This window comes from Colobus angolensis, unplaced genomic scaffold (genome assembly GCF_000951035.1).
Source record: "Colobus angolensis palliatus isolate OR3802 unplaced genomic scaffold, Cang.pa_1.0 Scaffold48, whole genome shotgun sequence".
NCBI classification, from domain to species: Eukaryota; Metazoa; Chordata; class Mammalia; order Primates; family Cercopithecidae; genus Colobus; species Colobus angolensis.
The window spans coordinates 2,256,090-2,277,690 of record NW_012118265.1 but is presented as its reverse complement, the minus strand read 5'-3'; the positions used below and the strand labels follow the sequence as shown (position 1 = coordinate 2,277,690).

General features: G+C 36.4%; 1 protein-coding gene across 1 annotated transcript in view; it reads right to left on the bottom strand.

Annotated features, from left to right (window-relative positions):
- Positions 1 to 773: 773 nt before the first annotated feature.
- CPA3 (carboxypeptidase A3 (mast cell)) overlaps positions 774 to 21,601 on the bottom strand; it is a 31,947-nt gene continuing 11,119 nt past the window's right edge. Inside the window, exons 4-11 of the mRNA XM_011958921.1 lie at positions 19,535 to 19,637; positions 19,331 to 19,432; positions 18,194 to 18,295; positions 16,450 to 16,560; positions 15,485 to 15,575; positions 14,266 to 14,468; positions 11,907 to 11,991; positions 774 to 1,348 (exon numbers count right to left, since the gene is read on the bottom strand). Of these exons, the coding sequence (XP_011814311.1) occupies positions 1,161 to 1,348; positions 11,907 to 11,991; positions 14,266 to 14,468; positions 15,485 to 15,575; positions 16,450 to 16,560; positions 18,194 to 18,295; positions 19,331 to 19,432; positions 19,535 to 19,637 (985 nt within the window). The 3' untranslated portion in view covers positions 774 to 1,160. The remainder of the gene's footprint in view (positions 1,349 to 11,906; positions 11,992 to 14,265; positions 14,469 to 15,484; positions 15,576 to 16,449; positions 16,561 to 18,193; positions 18,296 to 19,330; positions 19,433 to 19,534; positions 19,638 to 21,601) is intronic.

Here is a 21,601-nt window from a genome sequence, read left to right as displayed (position 1 = left end):
TATGGGTCCCTAGAGAATTCATGAGGCATGTCCCAGACTGTTTATTGACTTAACTTCTCCGGACCTTTCCCAATCATTGAAAACTGTCTAGGGTGTTCTGAGAAGTAAGTTTACTGGAGGTCAAGGAACTCTCTACTTGTCCCTCCAATTATAGTCAGTCCAGTGGTGGGCATCTGTGTCTGGATTTTGGGAATGTAAACACTACCACTGTGGCCACTTGATCACACATTGAGGTATTGGTGTTGGGGAGAAGCTATCCAATAATACCACCTTAAATAATAGGAGTATAAATGGTACAAATGCAGCAAGTTACTCTGATTGCCTTTGGTCAACATGACTTTCTCTCCTCAACTTACAGTACATTTCCAGGTTTCCTTTCTATCCATTAGGAGGGCAGGGGTCACAGCTGACCAGATTGTCTTGTCTGTGTCTGTACCGGCAAAGAGATGTTTTAGCAGGTGGTTTCTTCTGATTATGGCAGGTTAAATTAAACTATTTTGAATTTAATGTACATTATGCTGATGAGAACTGGATCAGTTGTTTAAAGGACTGAGATTCATCTCTATATGTACCATTTTATTTCCTGCTAGGACATCCTTTTGCTTTTTTGAGGATATAAACAATGTCTACTTCTATCAGAAAAAAATAGGCAAATTATGTTTTTGAAAACTGAAGATATTATTTCTTATTAACAGACTGAATGATTGGCATTAATGTTGATTATTAATGCTATAGAGAAATACAGAGAATATAGTTTATCATAAAAAGATGAATTTTAAAGCATTAAATGCATTTTAGTTTTTATTGTATTAGCACATAAATTGATGAAGCCACATGGTGAAAATCTGTGAGAAACTGAAGGTTTTCATTTATTTTCTGTGCCTCACTGTGTATCACCTTTCAAAATACTCAAATGCTTTCTGCTGGGTCCAAACTTCACTTGGAGCAAAGAAAGGTAGTTGAAAGGTTTCACTTAAAGCTGCTTCGTTATGGTGCTACTGAAAGTAAGTAAAAGCAAACAGCGATAACGTGGGACTTAAATGAGCGAGAGAAGGATTCAGGTGATATAGAAGCTGCATTTGGGGATAATTGAAGATTGACTTTCTGATGAAAGGCACAAAAAAGGATTAATTGGCTTATTCCAAACGGAGGGCAATTCTTTAGGGAGTATGCTTGAGGATATACTTGGAAATAAATTTGACAGCTAGCATGGTCTCTCTGCAGGTTGGCTTTATCCGGGATTCGGGAAGGAGAAAACCAAATTTGCCTTTATCTCGGAGCTCAAAGGCAAATGTGTGTTTGATGCCCAGGTCATAAGCCCAGTCTAAAGAAGAACCTGATGTTGGGTCTGTAAAACACAAGCAGTAAATATTTAATTAGAGACAAATGCTAATTTTTTTTATAGTGGAAATCAGTGGTGTATAATTAGCAATAAAAATAATTATGTATACAGTTAATTGCAGTAATGAATGAGAGTAGTGGTCTGAATAGTACAGAGTGCATAGTAAAGCATAATCATGACTTTGGAATCCACCAAGTGTGTGCTGCATTTAAAAAATTCCATTTTGGTTGGGTCAGTACTAACTTGAGTTTATTTCCTAGGCACACATTGTTGAAGACATGTTCAGAGCAAGTGCTAGCAGCTGAGGAAACCAGCTAAGGAGTCACTGGTCATTGAAAACCACCAGGGAAAAACTATACACACAAGATACATAGAATTGCATTTCTTCTAATAGCTTAGGTCTCTTGTTTTTCATGTTGCTAGGGTAAACTATTTCATAGTCAAAAGACCAAGAAAATGTAATTTAGTTATTTTAAAGACATATTTAATTTCCTAATTCAAAATTTCCATGTAAACTTTTATGAAATTTAACTTAAGGTTCTATTTTTTGATAAAAAGTTTGGAAATATAAACACACTTCTAAAGGTTATATGCATATAACACACATCTAGAGGCTGTATACATATACAAGTGCATATACATATAATAATTGCATTTATGTGCTCATATTTTGCTTTATGTGATATAAAAGTTTTTTTGGTATGGGAAGGTGTTTATGTTCTAGGACAAGTAATGAGTTTAATAATAACAGTCTGAAAGGTTTGAAAAATCTGAAAGAACTCAAAACTATGATGAAGAAAGAGAGAAGGGGTATTTTGATGAAAAGATATAGTATTGGCTCTTAAATTGGTCACCAAATATTTATTAAACCTTTAATATTTACAAGACACACTTCTTGGCACTGGGGAGAGTAATTGTTGCAGGGTACACAAATGCAGAAGATGTCACTGGTGTCTTCAGTAACTTACAATTTAGGAGGCAGAAGTCAAGGTATAAGTCAATAGAGGCAGAGCAGAATATGCTAAGTACCAAAGAAAAGGTACAATATTTTATCAAGATTTAAAAGAAAAAAGAGATTATTCTTGATGAGGAGTACGACCTTTCATGCCCAGTGCCAGCTCAAATACTGCCTTCATGATGGAGGAGGTGGTATTGGAGGAGAACCTTGAAGAAAGGCTAGTGTGTTTTCAGCTGGAGATGGAAGAAAGGAATTCTGGCTGGTGAACTACAAGGATAGAAAAGCATGGAGGTATTGTTAGAAACTAATGAGCTCCAGCTGGACCAGAGCAAAGGTAGCAATGAGAGTTTGTGAGTAAAACTTGGAAAACCTTGTGAATCGGGACTAGGTGTTTAGATTTCTTTTGGAGGCCTTGTAGTACTTTAGGATTGTTAATCTGGATTGAAAAGAATAGAAACCAGTTATGAGGTATTGTGAAATGAAAGCCTGAACTAGGGTAGAGTCACCACGTTGGAAATAGAACTGAGGGATTCTATGTAAGAAATATTGGGATTTGATAAAAATGATTGATGTTTCAATCTGGGTAGCTGGGAAAAACATACTGTTAAAAGAAATGGGAACTCAGCGCTGGGATGGGAAAAAGAAAAGGCAAGGGAAGACAAAGTGATATGTTTAACATCAAAAAGACATTCAAAAAAGAGCTTGGAAAAATGAATGTTTAAATTATTGGCATAGACATCATAGGTGAAATTGGTGTGCACACATTTAGGATCATTATTTTCTTGGTGGGATGGATCCTTTTATCATTGTTAATGTCTCTGTCACTAGCAAATTTCTTTGCTCTGAAATTCCCTTTATTTGATACTTGATATAGCTATTCTTCCTAATGGCATAGTATATCTTTTCTATCATTCTCATTTCAACTTATCTATGTTGTTATACTGGAAATGAGTTTCTTATAGACAGCATATTGTTGAATTACAGTTTAAAAAATTCATTCTGCCCATGTGTCTTTAATTAGTGCATATAGGTAAATTATTGATATGACTTAAACATGCTATTATTTTATTTCTTTTTTTGTTTTTTTCTGTTTTTATCCCTTTATCTTTCTTTTCTTGCTTTCCACCTTCCTCTTGGTTACATGACATTTTTAGGATTGCATTTGATTGATTTATAACATCTTAAAGTATGTCACTTGCTTAGTTTTCTTAGTGGTTGCTCCAGGTATTATAATACACATATATAACTTATCACAGTCTAATGGTACTGACATTTTACTATGTCAAGCGAAGTATAGAAACTTTACTTCCTTTTAGATCCTTTTTCCCTTCCCACTTTTAAAGTACAATTGTCTTGAGTACTTCTCTACATACATTGAACATTACATCAAATAAACTTACAATTTTTGATTCAATCATCATGTGGAGAAAGATAGTCTATTATTTAATTTATTTATACTGAATCCATTTTTCTTCCTTCCTCTCTGCAGTTCCGAGCCTTTTACTGTGATTATTTCCTTCTTGTTCAGAGAGTTCTTTTAGCCATTAAGAGTAGGTGTGCGGGAGACACATCTCCTGATTTTCCTTTGTATGAGAATGTCTTTATTCCCTCCTTCATTTCTGAATATTTTGCTGGATATTGAATTTATTGCATTTAGGGTTGATAGATTTTTTTCATTCAGCACTTGATAAAATGTCACTTCCTTTTGACTTTCATGGTTTCACATGAAAAATCTGCTGTCACTGGAATTGTTTTTAACTCTAGATCATTTCTCTCTGATTGCTCTTTTTTTTTTTTTTTTTTGTGAGATGGAGTCTCGCTCTATCGCCCAGGCTGCAGTGCAGTGGCGTGATTCGGCTCACTGCAAGCTTGGCCTCCCGGGTTCATGCCATTCTCCTGCCTCAGCCTCCTGAGTAGCTGGGACTACAGGCATCCACCACCAGGCCGGGCTAATTTTTTGTATTTTTAGTAGAGACGGGGTTTCACCGTGTTAGCCAGATGGTCTTGATCTCCTGAGGTTGTGATCCACCTGCCTCAGCCTCCCAAAGTGCTGGGATTACAGGCATGAGCCACCACGCCCGGCCTGATTCCTTTTACGATTTTTTTCTTTGTCTAGTTTTCAGAAATTTAATTATGATGTACTTTGATGTGAGTTTCCCTGGGTAATTCCTGCTTGGGTTTCACTCAGTTACTTGACTATGTTAGCTTATGTCTTTGTCAAAAGTAGGATATTTCAGCTTTTATTTCTTCAAACATTTTTTTCCAGCCCCTGTTCCCTTTATCTATATTTTCCTTGGACCGATGACATGAATGTTGGATATCTTATTATGCCATTTGCTCCTGAGGCTTTGTTTATTTATTTTTTTGTTTATTTTCTGTCTTCAGAGTGAGTGAATTCTATTGTTCTGTCTTTAAGTTCACTGATTCTTCCCTCTGTCATATTTGTTCTATTAAGCCCTTCCAGTTTTTTCGTTGTTCAGGTTATTGTATTTTCTAGTTCTATGGTTTCCATTTGGTTCCTTTTTATATCTTATATTTTTTTGATGATATTTTCCATTTCTTCACTTGTTTCAAGGCCATCTATAATTGTTTGTTGAGGCATTTTTTTTTATGATGGCAACTTTGAAATTCTTTTCCAGTGTTTGAAATTCCAATCATCTCAGCGTTGGCATCTATGGATTGTCTTTTTGTATTCAAGCTGTAATTTTTCTTGTCTTTAGTATTATAAGTGATTTTTGATTATATTCTGGACATTTTAGCTATTACATTAAATAATAAATTGTAACTTAAATCTTCAATTTAGCAGATAGTCACCCTGTTTAGGTTTAGTAAACAGGCCCTTGGCCTACTTTTGTGTCTTGTGATACTGATGACAATATAGTATATATATTTTTTTCTTTGGAGATGGAGTCTCGCTCTGTCACCCAGGCTGGAATGCAATGGCACAATCTTGACTCACTGCAACCTCTGCCTCCCAGGTCCAAGTGCTTCTCCTGTCTCAGCCTCCCAAGTAGCTGGGACTACAGGCGCCCGCCACCACACCCAGCTAACTTTTGTATTTTTAGTAGAGACAGGGTTTCACCATATTGGTCAGGCTGGTCTTGAACTCCTGACCTCAGGCAATCTGCCCACCTTGGCCTCCCAAAGTGCTGGGTTTGCAGGCATGTGCCACCACACCTAGACAATTTTGCTTTTTTTTTTTTTTTTTGAGATGGAGTCTCACTTTGTTGCCCAGGCTGAAGTGGAGTGGTACGATCTCAGCTCACTGCAACCTCTGCCTTCCAGGTTCAAGCAATTCTCCTGCCTCAGCGTCCTGAGTAGCTGGGACTACAGACGCACACCACCACACCTAGCTAAGTTTTGTATTTTTAGTAGAGACAGGGTTTCACCATGTTGGCCAGGCTAGTCTCAGACTCCTGTTCTCAGGTGATCCTCCCTCCTTGGCCTCCCAAAGTGCTGAGATTACAGGCATGAGCCACCGTGCTCAGCTGACAATATAGTTTTCAAAGGCTTTGCACTGCTATTTTGGTCTGGTTGGTTCACTTAGTGGCTAAAAGGTGATTGCCTGAAGCCCTAAGTAACAAATGAGGGATTCCAGCCTGTGGGGATAGAGGTCATTTCCTGATGAGGAGAATCAAAAGTAAGAGGAGGGACCTGAGGATAGAACCTGAGGAAGTATCCATATATTGTACCCTATTTTTTGGAAAATATCTGGTTGTAGAGGCAGTCAGCGAGAGAGTAGAAAAAAAAGGAGGAGGAGGAAGAAGAGAACTAGTAGAGTTCAAAGTCAATGAAGCTAAAGGAATGGCAAGAAGAAGAGTTATTAACAGGGTCAAATATTGCATGTAATTTATGGAGCATGTGAGCTGAAATATAGATACTGGCTTCAGTGATCAAAAAGATGCCACTTTTAGCTAGTTGGATTTAAGTTCATGAGAAAGAAATCATACTAAGAAGCAAGTTTGGTAGCAAAGGAGGTAAAGTAAATAGGAATTTTGTCTTGTAATTTAGGATATGCTAGACAATTTTAATAAACTTGACCGGTTTCTAGTTGAAGTAGCTCGCTATTTGCAGCCAAGTAAACTTCCGTGATTTCCAAGGGTTAAAGGGCATGACTTCTATTTTGAGAGATTTACTTTATGTGAAGTTTGTCATTAAGATCAATAGTGGTCACTGAGAATATATGGAATTTGATTTTTCATAATTATGTGATACTATGAAGTAGAATACATTTCGTATTTTCTGGATGTTAAATTTGCAAACAAAAACTATATTAAGGCATAAAATAAATACAACATTGCAAGTTTTTACTTTGAGAAAAAAATAGAGAATTTGTGTGTGTGTGTGTGTGTGTGTGTGTGTGTGTGTATTGACAGGGTCTTGCTCTGTTACCTTGGCTGGAGTGTGGTGGCATGATCATGGCTCACCGTAGCCTCGACATCCCAGGCTCAAGTGATCCTTCCACCTCAGCCTCCTAAGTAGCTGGCACTACAGGTGTGTATCACTGTGCCTGGCCAGAACTTAATTGGTTTAACCTGATACTTAGCCTTTTCTTTATCAATAACATGTGTACCCACTAAAACATGTGTATGCATTTATAAAATATAATAACAATCACTTGCTAAATACGGAGTACCCTTCTGTGTGCTTTATGCATGTTAACTCATTTAATTAATTCCTATCCTAAATGTAAGTAACAATTACCATTTTACAGAAGAAGAAACAGGCTCAGAGTAAGGAATTTGCTGAAAAACACATAGCTAGTAGACAGTTGAATCAGGATTCAAGCCCAGGCTGTGTCTTCAGAGTTCATGCTGTTAATCATTGTACTGTGCCACCTATGTGCCACTCTATATTCTAGCCAATAACAAGTGTTTACTCAGTTCTATAAAATAATTTTGTTTTTGTTGACAGCATATTCTGAGTATGTTCAACATTAAGAACATATTTCCTACTTATTTCAAGGCACAATATTAGTTGCAACAAATTCAATCAGAACAAATCTAAATGAAACTGTACCAAACTAGAAATCTGATTTCAGCCCAAAGGGATCCATATAAAGTGATACTGGTGACTTAATGTGTGCTGCATTTATTGCTTACTTGATAGTGTTTTCTAAAAAATTGTATCATTTTAAAAAGTATTATTTAAATGTATTCAATATAATAACCTGTACTATTATATTAATATTAAGTGAAAATTATATTTGAAGCAAGAGCTGAAGCCAGAGATACGTGGGCATAAACGGAAATATTTTCTCTGTAATATTAGTTTGAATGTCTCTTAGTAAGTAGAGATCTGGTGTTATGAACTACAAATCTTAACTTTGTCTTTTTCAGAATGTAAATTCAGAAGGAGTAGAATATGTAGAAGAGGAAAAAAGAGCACTGGGTTCAGAACCCAGTGGCAGATCTAGAAATTTTGGTGCATGAAGGAAGCTACAAGAAATGTACTTTGAAATTAACTTTTTAATTCATGATGTGACTCACAGATGAATTTTATTACTAATGCAATCTTCTTGGTTCTTATCAACTCAAATAACTATTCTTGCTCACGAGGTACTATGTTTAGTTATTTCTAAGACGATGAAGGATTGGATATGGTGTTTATATGCAAATATAATCATTTCACATTAAACATTATTTACATTTTTGTGCCATCTTAATATTGCTGCTTTGGGGCAAAGTGGTAGGTATATCATTTTAACTCTGGTCTTGAATGCTGATTTTTGTTTTTGTTCTGCTCTAAAGTGATGAAACCTTTCTGTATCTAAATTTCAGCCTATAAATGAGAGGTTTTGTTTAGATCAGTGATTCTCAACCCTAGTTTCATCTTAGAATCACTTTAGGCACTTTAAAAAAAAATTGAGTGCCTGAGCTCCACCTCAGACTGATGAAATCAGAATCTCTGGGGGTGGAGGTATAATCATTCATGCATTTTAAAAGCTTCCTGATGATTTATTTATTTATTTATTTATTTATTTATTTATTTTTTGAGATGGAATTTCGCTCTTTCACCCAGGCTGGAGCGCAATGGTGCGATCTGGGCTCACTGCAACCTCCACCTTCCGGTTTCAAGTGATTCTCCTGCCTCAGCTTCCTGAGTAGCTGGGATTACAGGTTCCCACCACCACGCCCAGCTAATTTTTCTACTTTTAGTAGAGACGGGGTTTCACCATGTTGGCCAGACTGGTCTCAAACTCCTGACCTTGTGATCCACCCACCTCAGCCTCCCAAAGTGCCTGGATTACGAAAGTGAGCCACCATGCCTGGCCAGCTTCCTGATGATTCTAATGGGAAGTCAGGCTTGAGAACCATGGAATAGATCATTACCTGTGTTTCTCCCTGGTTTCAAAATTTATGATTTTAACTTATCTGATATGTTTGCCTCTCATGTTCAAATAGCAAACATATTTTTTTTCTGAAGTCCAGAGATCCTCCGTAAGTTGGGTTTAAAAAATGCTCCCCCAGTGCCTTTTTTTCTGTCTTCATCAAGTCAAAGAGAGGAAATCACTGACAAATGCTAGATGCTGCTCCTAAATCTGGGGACAAGTTAAGTGACATCAGGTTATTGGAATGACTAAACCTTAATCATGTTTTTATTTTTTATTCTTACCAAGTCAACTACTTTGCTACCCTCTGTTTCTCATGAATGTTCGATTAACATTCTATCAGATGCTTTATTAAAGCAGTCTGTCCTAGAAATCTTGATCATTTATCAAGCTGCTACAGCACTGCAGGACAAAGGCAATTCTTTCTAAAATAATGCTGCACAGTTAAACAGAATAGTAATCCCTCTTGACCCTATCTTTCCATTTTGAAAGTGACACATGATGGCATGGAGCTATGGTAGTTTTGGCTATCAGCTCCTTCCAGTTAGAATGTGACTTCCTTAAGAGTAGTTTATTGTGTCCTAAGTCCTCTCATCTATCCCCGAAAGCTCCAAAATGCTAGCCTGCTAGCTAGGTACACCATACCTTTTTGTTCATTAAGAGATCCTAATGCAATACTATGCACAGCTCTGTATTCTCATACTTTTGTAGATACACACATACACGGATAATTATTTTATGCTTTAATTGCCTTTTGCAAAGTTTGTTCCTGTTTGGAATGCTTTGTTCTTGGCCTCTAAGACTATCCATGTATTTTTCTTGCTTAGAGGAATTGCTCTTACATGGTATCTGGGTGGCCTATCTGGCCCGCTATTTATTAGTATCTACTAAGTGGGCTGCCATTTTGAACTGATGTTCTAGTCTGTCCTTTTGTTCTTTACTTTGCTTACTTTTTGTCCACTCACATAGCTGGATATATAACATCTATTGTGAAATCTTGTTGTTATTGACCTGTACGTGTAATGAGTCCCCAGCATGGCTAGGCTGTAGCAAGATCTGTGTGGATGCTGGGGATGATCTGTATCACTACACTTTCTCTTCAGCACTTTAACAGTGACTGGTTGATAGGTGATTGTTAGTGAATGTGCTCGAGGAATGGGACTTCTTCATTTTTTAGCCATTTTCCAGTTCTGCCAAAGAAGCTTCTAATAAGTAAGTCCTAGAAACTGTATATGTTGATTCCGGCATTTTCAAATTCCATAGCAATTCCTGAGGATGTAGACTTTCAGTTCCAAGTTTATACTTTTAGCTTGGATTACAGAAGTGACTTCAAAACAGTGACCAGGTAAAATTGTTGCAAGGAATCCATGGATTTATATGCACATATATATTTTTTAATGCACAGATTCTAAAAGTGTAATAAAAATATGAGTGTGTGTTTGGTGGTGGAAGGGTTGTTCATGAAATTTTTAAAAGCTAAAAGGCAGTCTTAATGCTAAAAAATGTTGGATATTTGGTCTAGAGAGTGATGCAGGCTTAATCAAGCCCAATCCTGTTGTGATTTCAACCCACATTTGCTTCTTTTGAATAAGCCAGGACACCATTATCATTGAGCAAGTTTATGGGAACTAATTCTGCTATTGTTCCATGCCCTGCACTGTACTATATGTTATAGGGTCTAAGAGGAAATCCAAAACATAATTCTTGCTTTTGAGAAGTTTCATGAGGAATTTTGTATAAATTTTGAGACTAAGAACTGAAGCTTGAACTTGGTTTGAAGAAAAGGTAGTTTTTACTAAGTAATTCCCAAACTAAGATTAGTGGGAGTTGCTAAAAGAGTACAAAGTGGTCTTACTTCCCAGGATCTGAGTTAATGGTCTTCAGTGATACTCAAATGGGTTTTTTGGCTGTTCATTGAAAATAGAAAATCCAAACACGCAAACAGTATGTGCAGTGGGCAAGATCAGGGCTTTTGTTTGTTAAAATCTGAAATTGAGTTCCAGCTTCGCCAGTTACTAATAACTGGGAAATAGTACTCCCCACTTCATAGGGTTATTGTGAGGTTTGAGATTGTGAAAATCAAAGGGTAAGCACAGTGCCTAACTTGTAAAGACTCTATAAATATTTGCAGATATTATTTAGTATAAAGTATGGGAGTTGGCAAATCCTAGCCAGCCTCCGATTTCTGTGAATGAGGTTTCACTGGCACACAGTCATGCCCATTTGCTGACTTATTGTCTATGGCCGTTTTTGAGCTATGATGCTCTAGTTGAGTACCTGCAACAGAGACTGTACCTCCACAAAGTCAAAGCTATTTACTATCTGGCCCTTTACAGAAAAAAATTACTGATTCCTTGTATATAGAATAAGAGACAAGAAAATCAAGGCTAAGAAATCCAAGTCAATAACTTAAAAATACACAGACAACACAAATTTAAAAATAGTGAAGAGTAAGAAATGATGCTGAGAATATAAAACAAAAGTGACAGAACTAGAGTCTTGTGATCTTTCTAGTTCACCATACAGCTTTCAGTTGAACATAGCGAGAAGGAGCAAGTGAGAAGGACAAATAACTTCTTTTATATGACCAGAGGGACTGAAACTGATTTTCTATCTGTTTTCCTATCGGGAGCTAGGGAATAGACCATACTTACATGTAGACAAGGCAAGTAAGAAAGAGTCCAGCTAAAGTTAAATGGTTAAAAAAAAAGTAGACTCTGCTCCAACTACTTTTTGTGTGTGTGTGTGTTTTTTAGATGAGGTCTTGCTCTGTTGCCCAGGCTGGAGTGCAGTGGTGCAATCACAGCTCACGGCAGTTTCAACCTCCCAGGCCCAAATGATCTTCCCAACCCAGCCTCCAGAGAAGCTGGGACTACAGGCATAGGTCACCATGCCTGGCTAATTTTTTTTTGTTTTTTTTCTCGCTCCAGTGAATTCTCATCAGTTCCTGGAAGGGTGCAACCTTGTTGGTGGTAGAGGTGGGAAACAGGAAGGTAGATGAATTAAACTGTAAATCCGTCTTGACTTAATAGCTTCTGTTGACCTTATAACCCTGTAAAAGTTCAGTATAATTTGTTTCTAGAAAAATCTTATCCCAAGAAAAGGGCAGAATCTATCACCTAGATTCACATATAATTCAGAATATCCTGTGAAAAGTAGAATTTAAATTAGCAATTCCAGATGCTCTAACCTAAATTGCAAATTTTATAATTTTCTTTAATATTTATAAAAAATAATTAAGGGAAAGGGCTCAGTAAATAAGAGGAATGACTTACAAATTGTTGATTCTATTGGGCCATAGATGTAGCGGGTTTCATATCGAGTTGACAGAACATCAATGCCAATCTTTGCAACTTTGGCCTGGAGAGAAAGGAAAGTTAGAGTGAAATAATAGAATACTGTGTAAATACCAAATAATATGTAATTATGTATGTATGCAATTTTTTAATGGAGTCTTACAGGTTAATCACTGTGCTTAGCCCTTGATTTTGAGTTTCAAGACTCATAACAACCCTATGAGGTGGACAGTACTATTTCCTGGTTTCTTGCAACTGGTGAAGCCGGAATTCAGTTCCTGGTTTTAACAAAACCAAAGCCCATATATACATATATACGTAAATATGTAAATTACTAGGGATGAAAAAAAGTCAAATGTACTAGTTATTTGGCATTTGAAGATCAAAAGAAAATAAATGGTTAAATGAGAAACTTATTTTCAGTAATATATATGGTAATTATGAAGACTTGGCCGGGCACGGTGGCTCATGCCTGTAATCCCAGCACTTGGGGAGGCCGAGGTGGGTGGATCACGAGGTCAGGAGATTGAGACCACCCTGGTTAGCATGGTGAAACTCTGTCTCTGCTAAAAATACAAAAAATTTGCTGGGCATGGTGCCATGTGCCTATAGTCCCAGCTACTCGGGAGGCTGAGGCAGGAGAATCACTTGAACCAAGGAGTCGGAGGTTGTAGTGAGCCGAGATTGCGCCACTGCACTCCAGCCTGGCGACAGAGCGAGACTCCGTCTAAAAAAATAAAAATAAAAAAATGAAGACTTAAATATGCTGTCAATTATATACAGTAATGCCATATCTCATTTTGTGTTTCTACCCTTCCTTTTCTTTCTCTCTCTCTCTCCTCATTCTTTTCTTTTAAAATATAAAATATACATTATTTTTCCTGTCTGTATTTTTTGGCTTCAGATAATTGTCTTTTCTGATGATTTCTCCAGTTTCTTCCATGTTTTACATTCCTTGGTCCCTAACAGGCTCATATTGCTACAGGATCTTCTCTACTCATCTGACTTCAGCATACCAAGGGAAGAAGGGCGGTTGACCGTTCTTTAAAATAGTTGTTAATTAGGGTATCTCTTTCAGAATGGCATTTTGTCATGACTTTTTAATACACGTTAGTGTTTTGTGTTATGAGAGTGATTGTCAGAATGAATTTTAATGGATATAGTTACTAACATTAGCACTTACAAATATAGATTTTAAAAAGATGATATGTATAATGTATAGAACCAAGAATTTTTCTTTTTCTCAATTTAGTTGCTATGCAAAGAACTCTCATTTTACTCAAAGTGTTTTTTTTTTGTGGATATGCATTTATTTTAACCCATAATGTCATTTTCCTAACAGTGGATTGAAATCACAGTGCTGTACATTTGTATGCATTAATTGAACTCATGCACTCAGATTATCACATAGATTGGATAATAAATGACTATGGGCCATATATTGCTGGTATGTTTTCTTTGTTGTATATATGGAGATGATTTTAATGACTGATTCAGATCTCTGCTCCAATTAACATTCAATGCTGTTGTGCTAAACACAATGAACTGAGATCAAAATGAAAATTGTAACCTTTTAATTTTAAAATATTTTGTGAGGCAGTATTTGGACCACAGCTGTTACCGGAAGTGCTACATTTGCCAATCACCATGGGATCTGGGCCACTAAACTTTTTCTGTTTTATTTATTTTCTTCTATAGCAATTCAAAATATTTATCCCTCTATCCACACATTCACTCTGTTACTTCCTGTGATTCATTGGAACCCATATGCAGACTTTTTTTTTTAAGCTCACATTATCAAATCAGTTTTTATTAATAAAAGGTGCTTAACGGACCGTAGTTTTGGAAAGGTAACATAGTGAGGAAACTTCACAAACATTTATAGTCTTCTTTGGATAGTAAAAGAATATAATTTCCAAGTTTATCAGGAGGATAAAAATACAATGTATCTTCTTAAATCTGATATCTGGGGGGCAGGACTAGTGAATGTCTTTGCTGTTCTATTAGGCTTTTTCCACGCATGGTTTTACCGTACGACCCATGGTAACTCTTAAACCCCACAGGGAACTGTGTGGTAATAGGCTTCTATTGTGCCTTGCATAGACATTTCTTCCCGATTTGTTTTTCCTTCTGAGAATCACATTAAGAGAGTTTATTATCTATATACTTTTATCAATGAAAAATTAAAGATCATGATTTTAACTTCAAGGCAAATTTCATTAGTTCTTTTCTTTAACATCAAAATGTGAAATTCTTTCAACATACCCTAGTTAATGAAGAATAGACTGAAAGTCAATGGTGGTGTCGATGCATTAAGCACAAACTTTTGTCTACGTACCAAGTCCTCGTGGTTAGGTGGCAGTTTTGACGTATATCCATAGGGAAACAATAGCATCTGGGAGTAGGAATGGAAGGTGATGTAAGCCTTGATTTCATTCAGGTGGCTTCTAATGAAATCAGTGACAGCTTTCGTCTCTTTCTCGGACTCTGGTGCAGAGCCCCGATAGTTATCTGCACATGGGTCATTGGTATTAGGAATGGCTGCAGAAGACATAAGTGGATGAGACCATAGTCTGCTCCCCATTCATACAGCTCCTGACTTTTCTAATGTATTATAGATTCACAGAATGGTTTAAATGTTTTTGCCTCTCATGTTTACAGGGCTGCTTCAATGTCCCTTATGTCATAGTCACTACAGATTAACATTTCACACACATGCCAGATTGTAACAGACTTAGCCCACTGGAATATTCTGAGCCTTGTTTATTTCCTTGTCCTTTCCCAAGGCCACAGGAATAATAAATCAGAAGCAGCCCACAACTTGGAGCCAGATAGACTCCAGTTCTAATTCAACCCCAGCTCTAATGTGCTGGGGGCTGGTGTGAATTACCTTCTCTGGGCAAAACTTTCTTCAGCCTTTTTCAGCAGAAAGCTCTCAATTAGGGATAGCTGCTGCTATTATCATGTTCATTATGGCAGAATACAGTTAAAAGCTCAGGTGATGGTTTCAACAAAATTAGGCACAGAAGAAATATATAAATTGGGGAAATGGTAATTTCTCCTTGAAACTATGCAGTGATAAAGTCATAGTTGTATAGCAACTAAAGCATCGTCTGATGTAGCAGGCCTCTGCTTATTGTATTTCCATTACACTTTTTCACTTTCTTTGCTCCAGATGACTCTTTTCACTAAATATCTGAAAAACTATCTCTATGTTGCTTTTAACCACTGACATTTCTCACATCAGGAAACAGAGGAATCTGAGGTTTTTATTCAGATTATCTGAATTTTTGTACATTTGGATTGTGCTTAATTGTTAGCAAACTAGATATAGTAAGTAAGAGATGGTTTGGTAAACAGTCTGTTCCTCCTCATTTCCTTCCACACAGCAAAACATCCCTCAATGGTAGTGATGATTGTTTTTCATGTTACAGATGCAAAAGTTAACACTCACTCGAAGCATAACTATTTTTACTGAGCAAGTAGGTGTTTTAGTTAAGTTTGGGGCCTAAATATTCCTTATAACAATTTTCCTTGATAGCAAGTCTGCTACTCACAGTCCCATGAAGCATTAAAATTCCTGTTGAGGTCAGTGCCGATGCATTTGGAGTTTTGGTTCTTGGAACGATTTTTTCTCCACATGCGGTTCTGCCAGATTGAATGATGTAAGTGTTTACACAAGATCAGTTTGCATTTTTCAATTTGATCATTTCAAATTCTCTCTGCAGGTGTCTGCAACTTTATTTGAAATCTATCTAGTTAACTTGAGGCTCTTTATTATAAAAAGAAAAAAATATTGCTTTCTTATAATTTGTAGTATTTTCAGAATCATGGTTTTTAATATTATATCCTTGGGCTTTGATGAAATAATTCAGTTAATTTTCATCACTGTTGTTTAGTTCTAAGTATTAGAAGATGACTAATGGTGTTCTGAAATTAACCATAATTTAAATTATAACTTCATTAGCTTTTTCACCATATATAGATTCAGATATAATGCAGGTCAAATTTTTACTGTTGGAGCATTATTTTCAGAAAATAACTTGATGTGACAGTATCTGTCTGAGAGTTCTTATTTAGCAAAAGCAGGATAATAAAATGTACTGTGACAAGACAAATGAGTACCTGTATCTGTCTTTTATTTCTTTTTTGATACAATGATTCTACCTCAAATTCTATTCAAAATTGATGAAATACAAAGGTTTTTGTTTTAAAATCAATTAATTGACTTTATTCTTAGCTAGATATGCCATATCATATAATGCAATCATACATTTCCTCTATAATTACTACTTTATTTCATTTTTCCACATAACTAGCTTCAGCAGCAAAAATTTTGTATTATTTTAAGGATACCTACGCAACCAAGAAATCATACTTAATTTGAAACTCAGATTTTAAAAAATATAATTTTCTGAATTAGCATTAACTAGTTACCTAAACCCTAAGCTGAATGCATAACAATGTGTATTAAAGCCAGTAAATAATGTCTAAATGCAAACAAGAGAGTAGAGAGCAGTACCTTTGTCCATGACCAAATATATCCATCAACATTGAACACAGGAAGAATGTAAAAATTCATTCGGTCCAAGAGTTTGGTCATAATTTTGTTTCTCCCATAAGTTTTGGTTGCCTGTAGGAGGAGAAAAAAATTAAGCTATTCGTATGAAGTTTAGCTATTATGTGGAAAGTTGTGGTTATAATAGTAATAACTTGAATTATTTCCCAAGATCACATGCTTTCAAACATATTTTCCTTAAAATGAACAAAAATAAACAATCCATGTAGATTACAGGGGAAAAAAAACCGAACTTATTTAGACTAACGACGTTAATGGAAATGAACAGTCTTTAAAGGAGCATTTAATTACCGAGACCTGTAGCGTTCTAAATGTAGCATGAGGGATATGTTTCATAGAAAGATTGGAAGCCAAATGGAAAATTTGTAGTACTACTTATTTTTAATTGATTCTCTCACATCCTTTACGTAAATATAGATTGAGTCTGTAAGCACAGGAATATGAAAAGATTGGAGAGAATTTGTGAGATAGTTATAAGCAGGATTAAATAAAAAAATTTGCATTAATAAAATATCCAAGAATTCAGAGATTGAACAACTTTTTTTTTTTTTCCCCCATATCTCACTGAAATTTCTCTAACCACATGCACTTTCTGTAGCTACCTAAAATCTCTCTCACCACTCTTGGGAAGTCCCTTCCAGGTGTATCTGAACTGAAAACAAGAGATTTTTTGTAGACCTCTGATGTGCATTCCTTTATGTGTTGAGTAGGGGGAGCTCTTGGCCCTCATTTGGGAGAGCAAAAATAACTACAATTTACTTCCTGGTGGATTCTTTTCTAGAAAAAGTATCTATGCCCAGAAAACCATTGTTATACATATTTCACCAGTGCAATATGCAAAAGCTGACAGAAAGAGAAAATTAAAATATGGTTAGGAGTCAAAATACATTGGCAATAGAGTGAAAGGAAATTGAATTTATAAACTAGATGAACCTTTTAAAAAAGTGAATTATAGGCTTGGTGTGGTGGCTCATGCCTGTTATCCCAGCACTTTGGGAGGCCAAGGGGGGCGGATTACTTAAGATCAGGAGTTGAGAACAGCCTGGCCAACATGGCAAACCCCCGTCTCTATTAAAAATACAAAAATTAACCGGGCATGGTGGTGGATGCCTGTGGTTCCAGATACTTTGGAGGCTGAGGCAGTAGAACCCAGAAATCGGAGGTTGCAGTGAGCCGAGATTGCACCACTGCATTCCAGCCTGGGTAACAGAGTGAGACTCTGTCTCAAAAAAAAAAAAAAAAAGAGTGAGTTATTTTACACTCAGAAAGGAAACTTAAATATGAAAATTCCAAGTACATGTGTGACCAATGTGTTATCTAAACAGGAATTAAAATTAAATATCTAGGTTTTGAGCTCACTGAAGAAAGGTTACATTTGTAGGTTATGTGAAGGTTGTTTCAGATTTTCCATACTTGACTATACGATAAACTTTCATATGATAGCCCAAGAAAAGTTTGACTTTCATAAACTCTTAGCTTGAATTTAAGAATTGTTTGAAGGGAAGGTGTCAATTTCATAAAAACTGTAATGGTGAGTAAAATTCAGAGCATTTCTTCCGTGACAGCACCAAGTGTGGGCTCTTCTAGCTAAGTGGAATTGCGTGTTTGGAAAGGATGTCGCCACTCAGTGAGGTGCTGGAGACTTGGCAGTCAAAGGAGAATTGGGAGAGTCTTCTGATTCACTTACCTGATAGACAAACCACTGGCAGAATGCTGGGGAGACCCATTCTCGTGCGTGAATGCCACAATCCATAAAAATAGCCTTTCTTCTTCCTTTCTTTTTTCCAATCTGTTTAAAAATAAACGAGATATTGTTTTGAACAAATTCACACATTGATCCCTTCTTGACCAACAACTCATTCATATTCTCAAAGCAATTCTTTCCCCTGTCTATTGCTGAATAAGAACTATGTATGCACATATTGTTCTCAGAAGGGACCACGGGATATATCCCTAAATGTCTATCCATAATTCATAATCTATTACAATGTATATTTTTCAAAAAGTTTTTCTAGTGTCAGGGCAGCTGGTAGGATTTTGAAAAAAATTTGTAGTCCATTGTTTTTATTTTATTACTAACATCCTGTGTTCTGAGAAATTGATTATAAAGTCACTTTTGTTTCTGCCATTTCCTTTTGTTTTTCTGGTTTTGTAAACTGGGGATATTTGCCTTGGGGTGGAGAAGATCTTGTGTTGTGTTGGAGTGGGGAAGGGAAATAGTACTGGTTACTTGAATGGCTGCCATTTTGAAGAGAGTGCAGATTTGTTTTGGGTGACTGGAGATAATGAATGAATGGGGATTCAGGATGTGGATGGGCTTCTCACTTGTTAAGTGACTGCTTCAGGGAGCAGTATCTTTGGATGTGCAAAAATCCAGCAGCAACAGAATGGAAATTGTTGGCTCTATTATAGGGAACCCTCCAGCAATAGAGGGTTGAAATGCCTAACATACTGTTCTACAGTCCTATGAGGCTATGATATTTAAATTCCTTTCATGACATTCATTCATCAGTTTCACTGCATTTTAAGGGGTGAGGGTTTTTTATACCAGAGACATCACAGACTCTTGTAAGAAAGCTGTGGGATGAAATATTTGTTTACGTTTGTCCACTGTGCAATCTCTGACAAATGTTTATCTAGATACTTTCTTGGTTCCACCGAAACCACCTGTCATTTCTATTCTTTAATAGATGTCTAGAGCTTAAATATTCTTTCAGAGATAATACATATTGTCTCAAAAATAGCTCAGTAGTGTTACAAAGTAACTTTTAAATTCATGTTTTTGAACAATAATAAGAATTAGTGGTTCTTGAATTATTTTTACCTTCAGAACATATAGTGGATTATCTTCAACAGTAGATCCAATTTTAATACGAGAGACCATTTCAGGATGCTTATCCATCATCTTTTCAGTCCAAGCCACAATCTTAACAGCAAAATCAATTTTGAGAAATTAGAATAAAAGAAAACAAAATGACAATAAATATTAAGGGTAATTAAAAAAAAGTACAGGCATTTTATACTGTACCTTTTCCCAGTTGTTGTATTTTGCATAGCTGTGCCTGCCTGGGATATCTTCTTTAACATCAAACTGTTTCTCGATCTCTTGTTGTAGATCATGAATCAAGATTCTGTTTGACAGGGGAATGATAAAATACATATTTTATCATGAGAAAGGAAAACACAGTTATCTTTCATTTGCAGAAAATTTCTCTTCCTTCTCCTGTATCTTTAATCAAGTTTGCTCTGTTTCTTCATTATTCTCCTCTAGCTATCTCCTTTAGACATGTCATGTGTCTGGCTTCTGATCTCCCCATTTATTTAGAGCTGTGCTGTCCAGTACAATAGTCTCTAGCCCCATGTGCCTACAGGACATGTGATGTGGGGCTTGTCCAAGTAGATTGCTGTATGTGTAAAATATATACCAGAGTTTGAAGATAGTATAAAAATTATATAAATTATCTCACTAATAAGTTTTATACCGTATAGAATAAATATTTCTATTTCAGATATATTGGGCTAAAAAATGTATTGCTAAAGTTAATTTTACCTGTTGCTTTTTACTTTTTTAATGTGTCTACTAGAATTTTAAAATTATGCATGTGGCTCGTATTGTACTGCTATAGTACTCCCCATCCTTCTCCAAAACACACACACATCTACGTCCACATAAACACAGGCAACAAGGGATACTTTCATGCACACATCTACAGAGCATACCTTATAATTTCACACCTTGAGAGTTAGGAGAAACTTGAATAATAATGATAATTATAATAGTAAGCAAGTACTTAGCACTTACCTTGTGCCAGGCATCGCTCTGACCTCCATATATACATTATTAATTCATTTAATCTTCATATGAGATTATTATGCTTATCTTCAGATGAGAAAAATGAGATACAAAGTGTTGAAATAATGTGCCTATAGAGATGTATCTAGAAAATGGCTAACAAGATTTGGAGGGGGTAAAATAAGAGATGGGAAAAATCACTGGGAGACTAATGTTGAGGATCAAGAGGCTTACACCTTATCTTCCTATTTTCTTTATCTTTTTCTTTTATTTTTGAGATGGAGTTTCACTCTTGTTGCCCAGGCTGGAGTGCAATGGCGTGATCTCAGCTCACCACAATCTCCACCTCCCAGATTCAAGCGATTCTCCTGCTCTAGCCTCCTGAGTAGCTGGGATTACAGGCATGCACCACCACACCGGCTAATTTTGTGTTTTTACTAGAGATGGGGTTTCTCCATGTTGGTCAGGCTGGTCTCGAACTCCTGACCTCAGCTGATCCGCCAGCCTCAACCTCCGAAAGTGCTGGGATTACAGGCATGAGCCACTGTGTCCGGCCTCATCTTCCTATTTTCATCTCTTTCTGAGCCATCTCAGGTCATCATTTTATGGAGTCCAATGGCTGTAATGGTCACCTGCTGGTCACTCATACTTGAATCTCCAGGTATAGACTCAGCTCTGAACTCTAGGCTTACACATCTAACTGCCTACCTGACGTTTTCACTTGGATTCAGATATCCATATGTGTAATACAGGCCAGGTACAGCTTTATACACATTATTTAATTAACCTTGTCAGTATTATCACTTTACAGATGGGAAAGTTAGTGCTCAGAAGGTTTTAAATATTCACAGTTTGTATGAGGTGGAGTTGGGAATTTGAATACAAACTGCCTCATTTCAAGATTTATTTTTTAAAAATGTCATCTTCATCATATATGAAAGTATTTTATTTATTTTGTCACGGGATTTTCTATTTGCTTCATTAATCTATTTTCTTATGCCTTAGTAGAAACCAAATAATATTTAATTACAGTAAAATTTAATACCAGATAATGTATCTTATTCTTTTTTTCCAAAAATTTTGACTAATTTCACCTATTTTAAGTAAATATCTTGGCTGGGCATGATGGTTCACACCTGTAATCCCAGCACTTTGGGAAGCCAAGGCAGTTGGATCACATGAGGCCAGAAGTTTGAGACTAGCCTGGGCAACATGGTGAAACCCCGTCTCTACTAAAAATACAAAAGTTAGTCAAGTGTGGTAGTGGGCACCTGTAGTCTCAGCTACTCAGGTGGCTGAGGC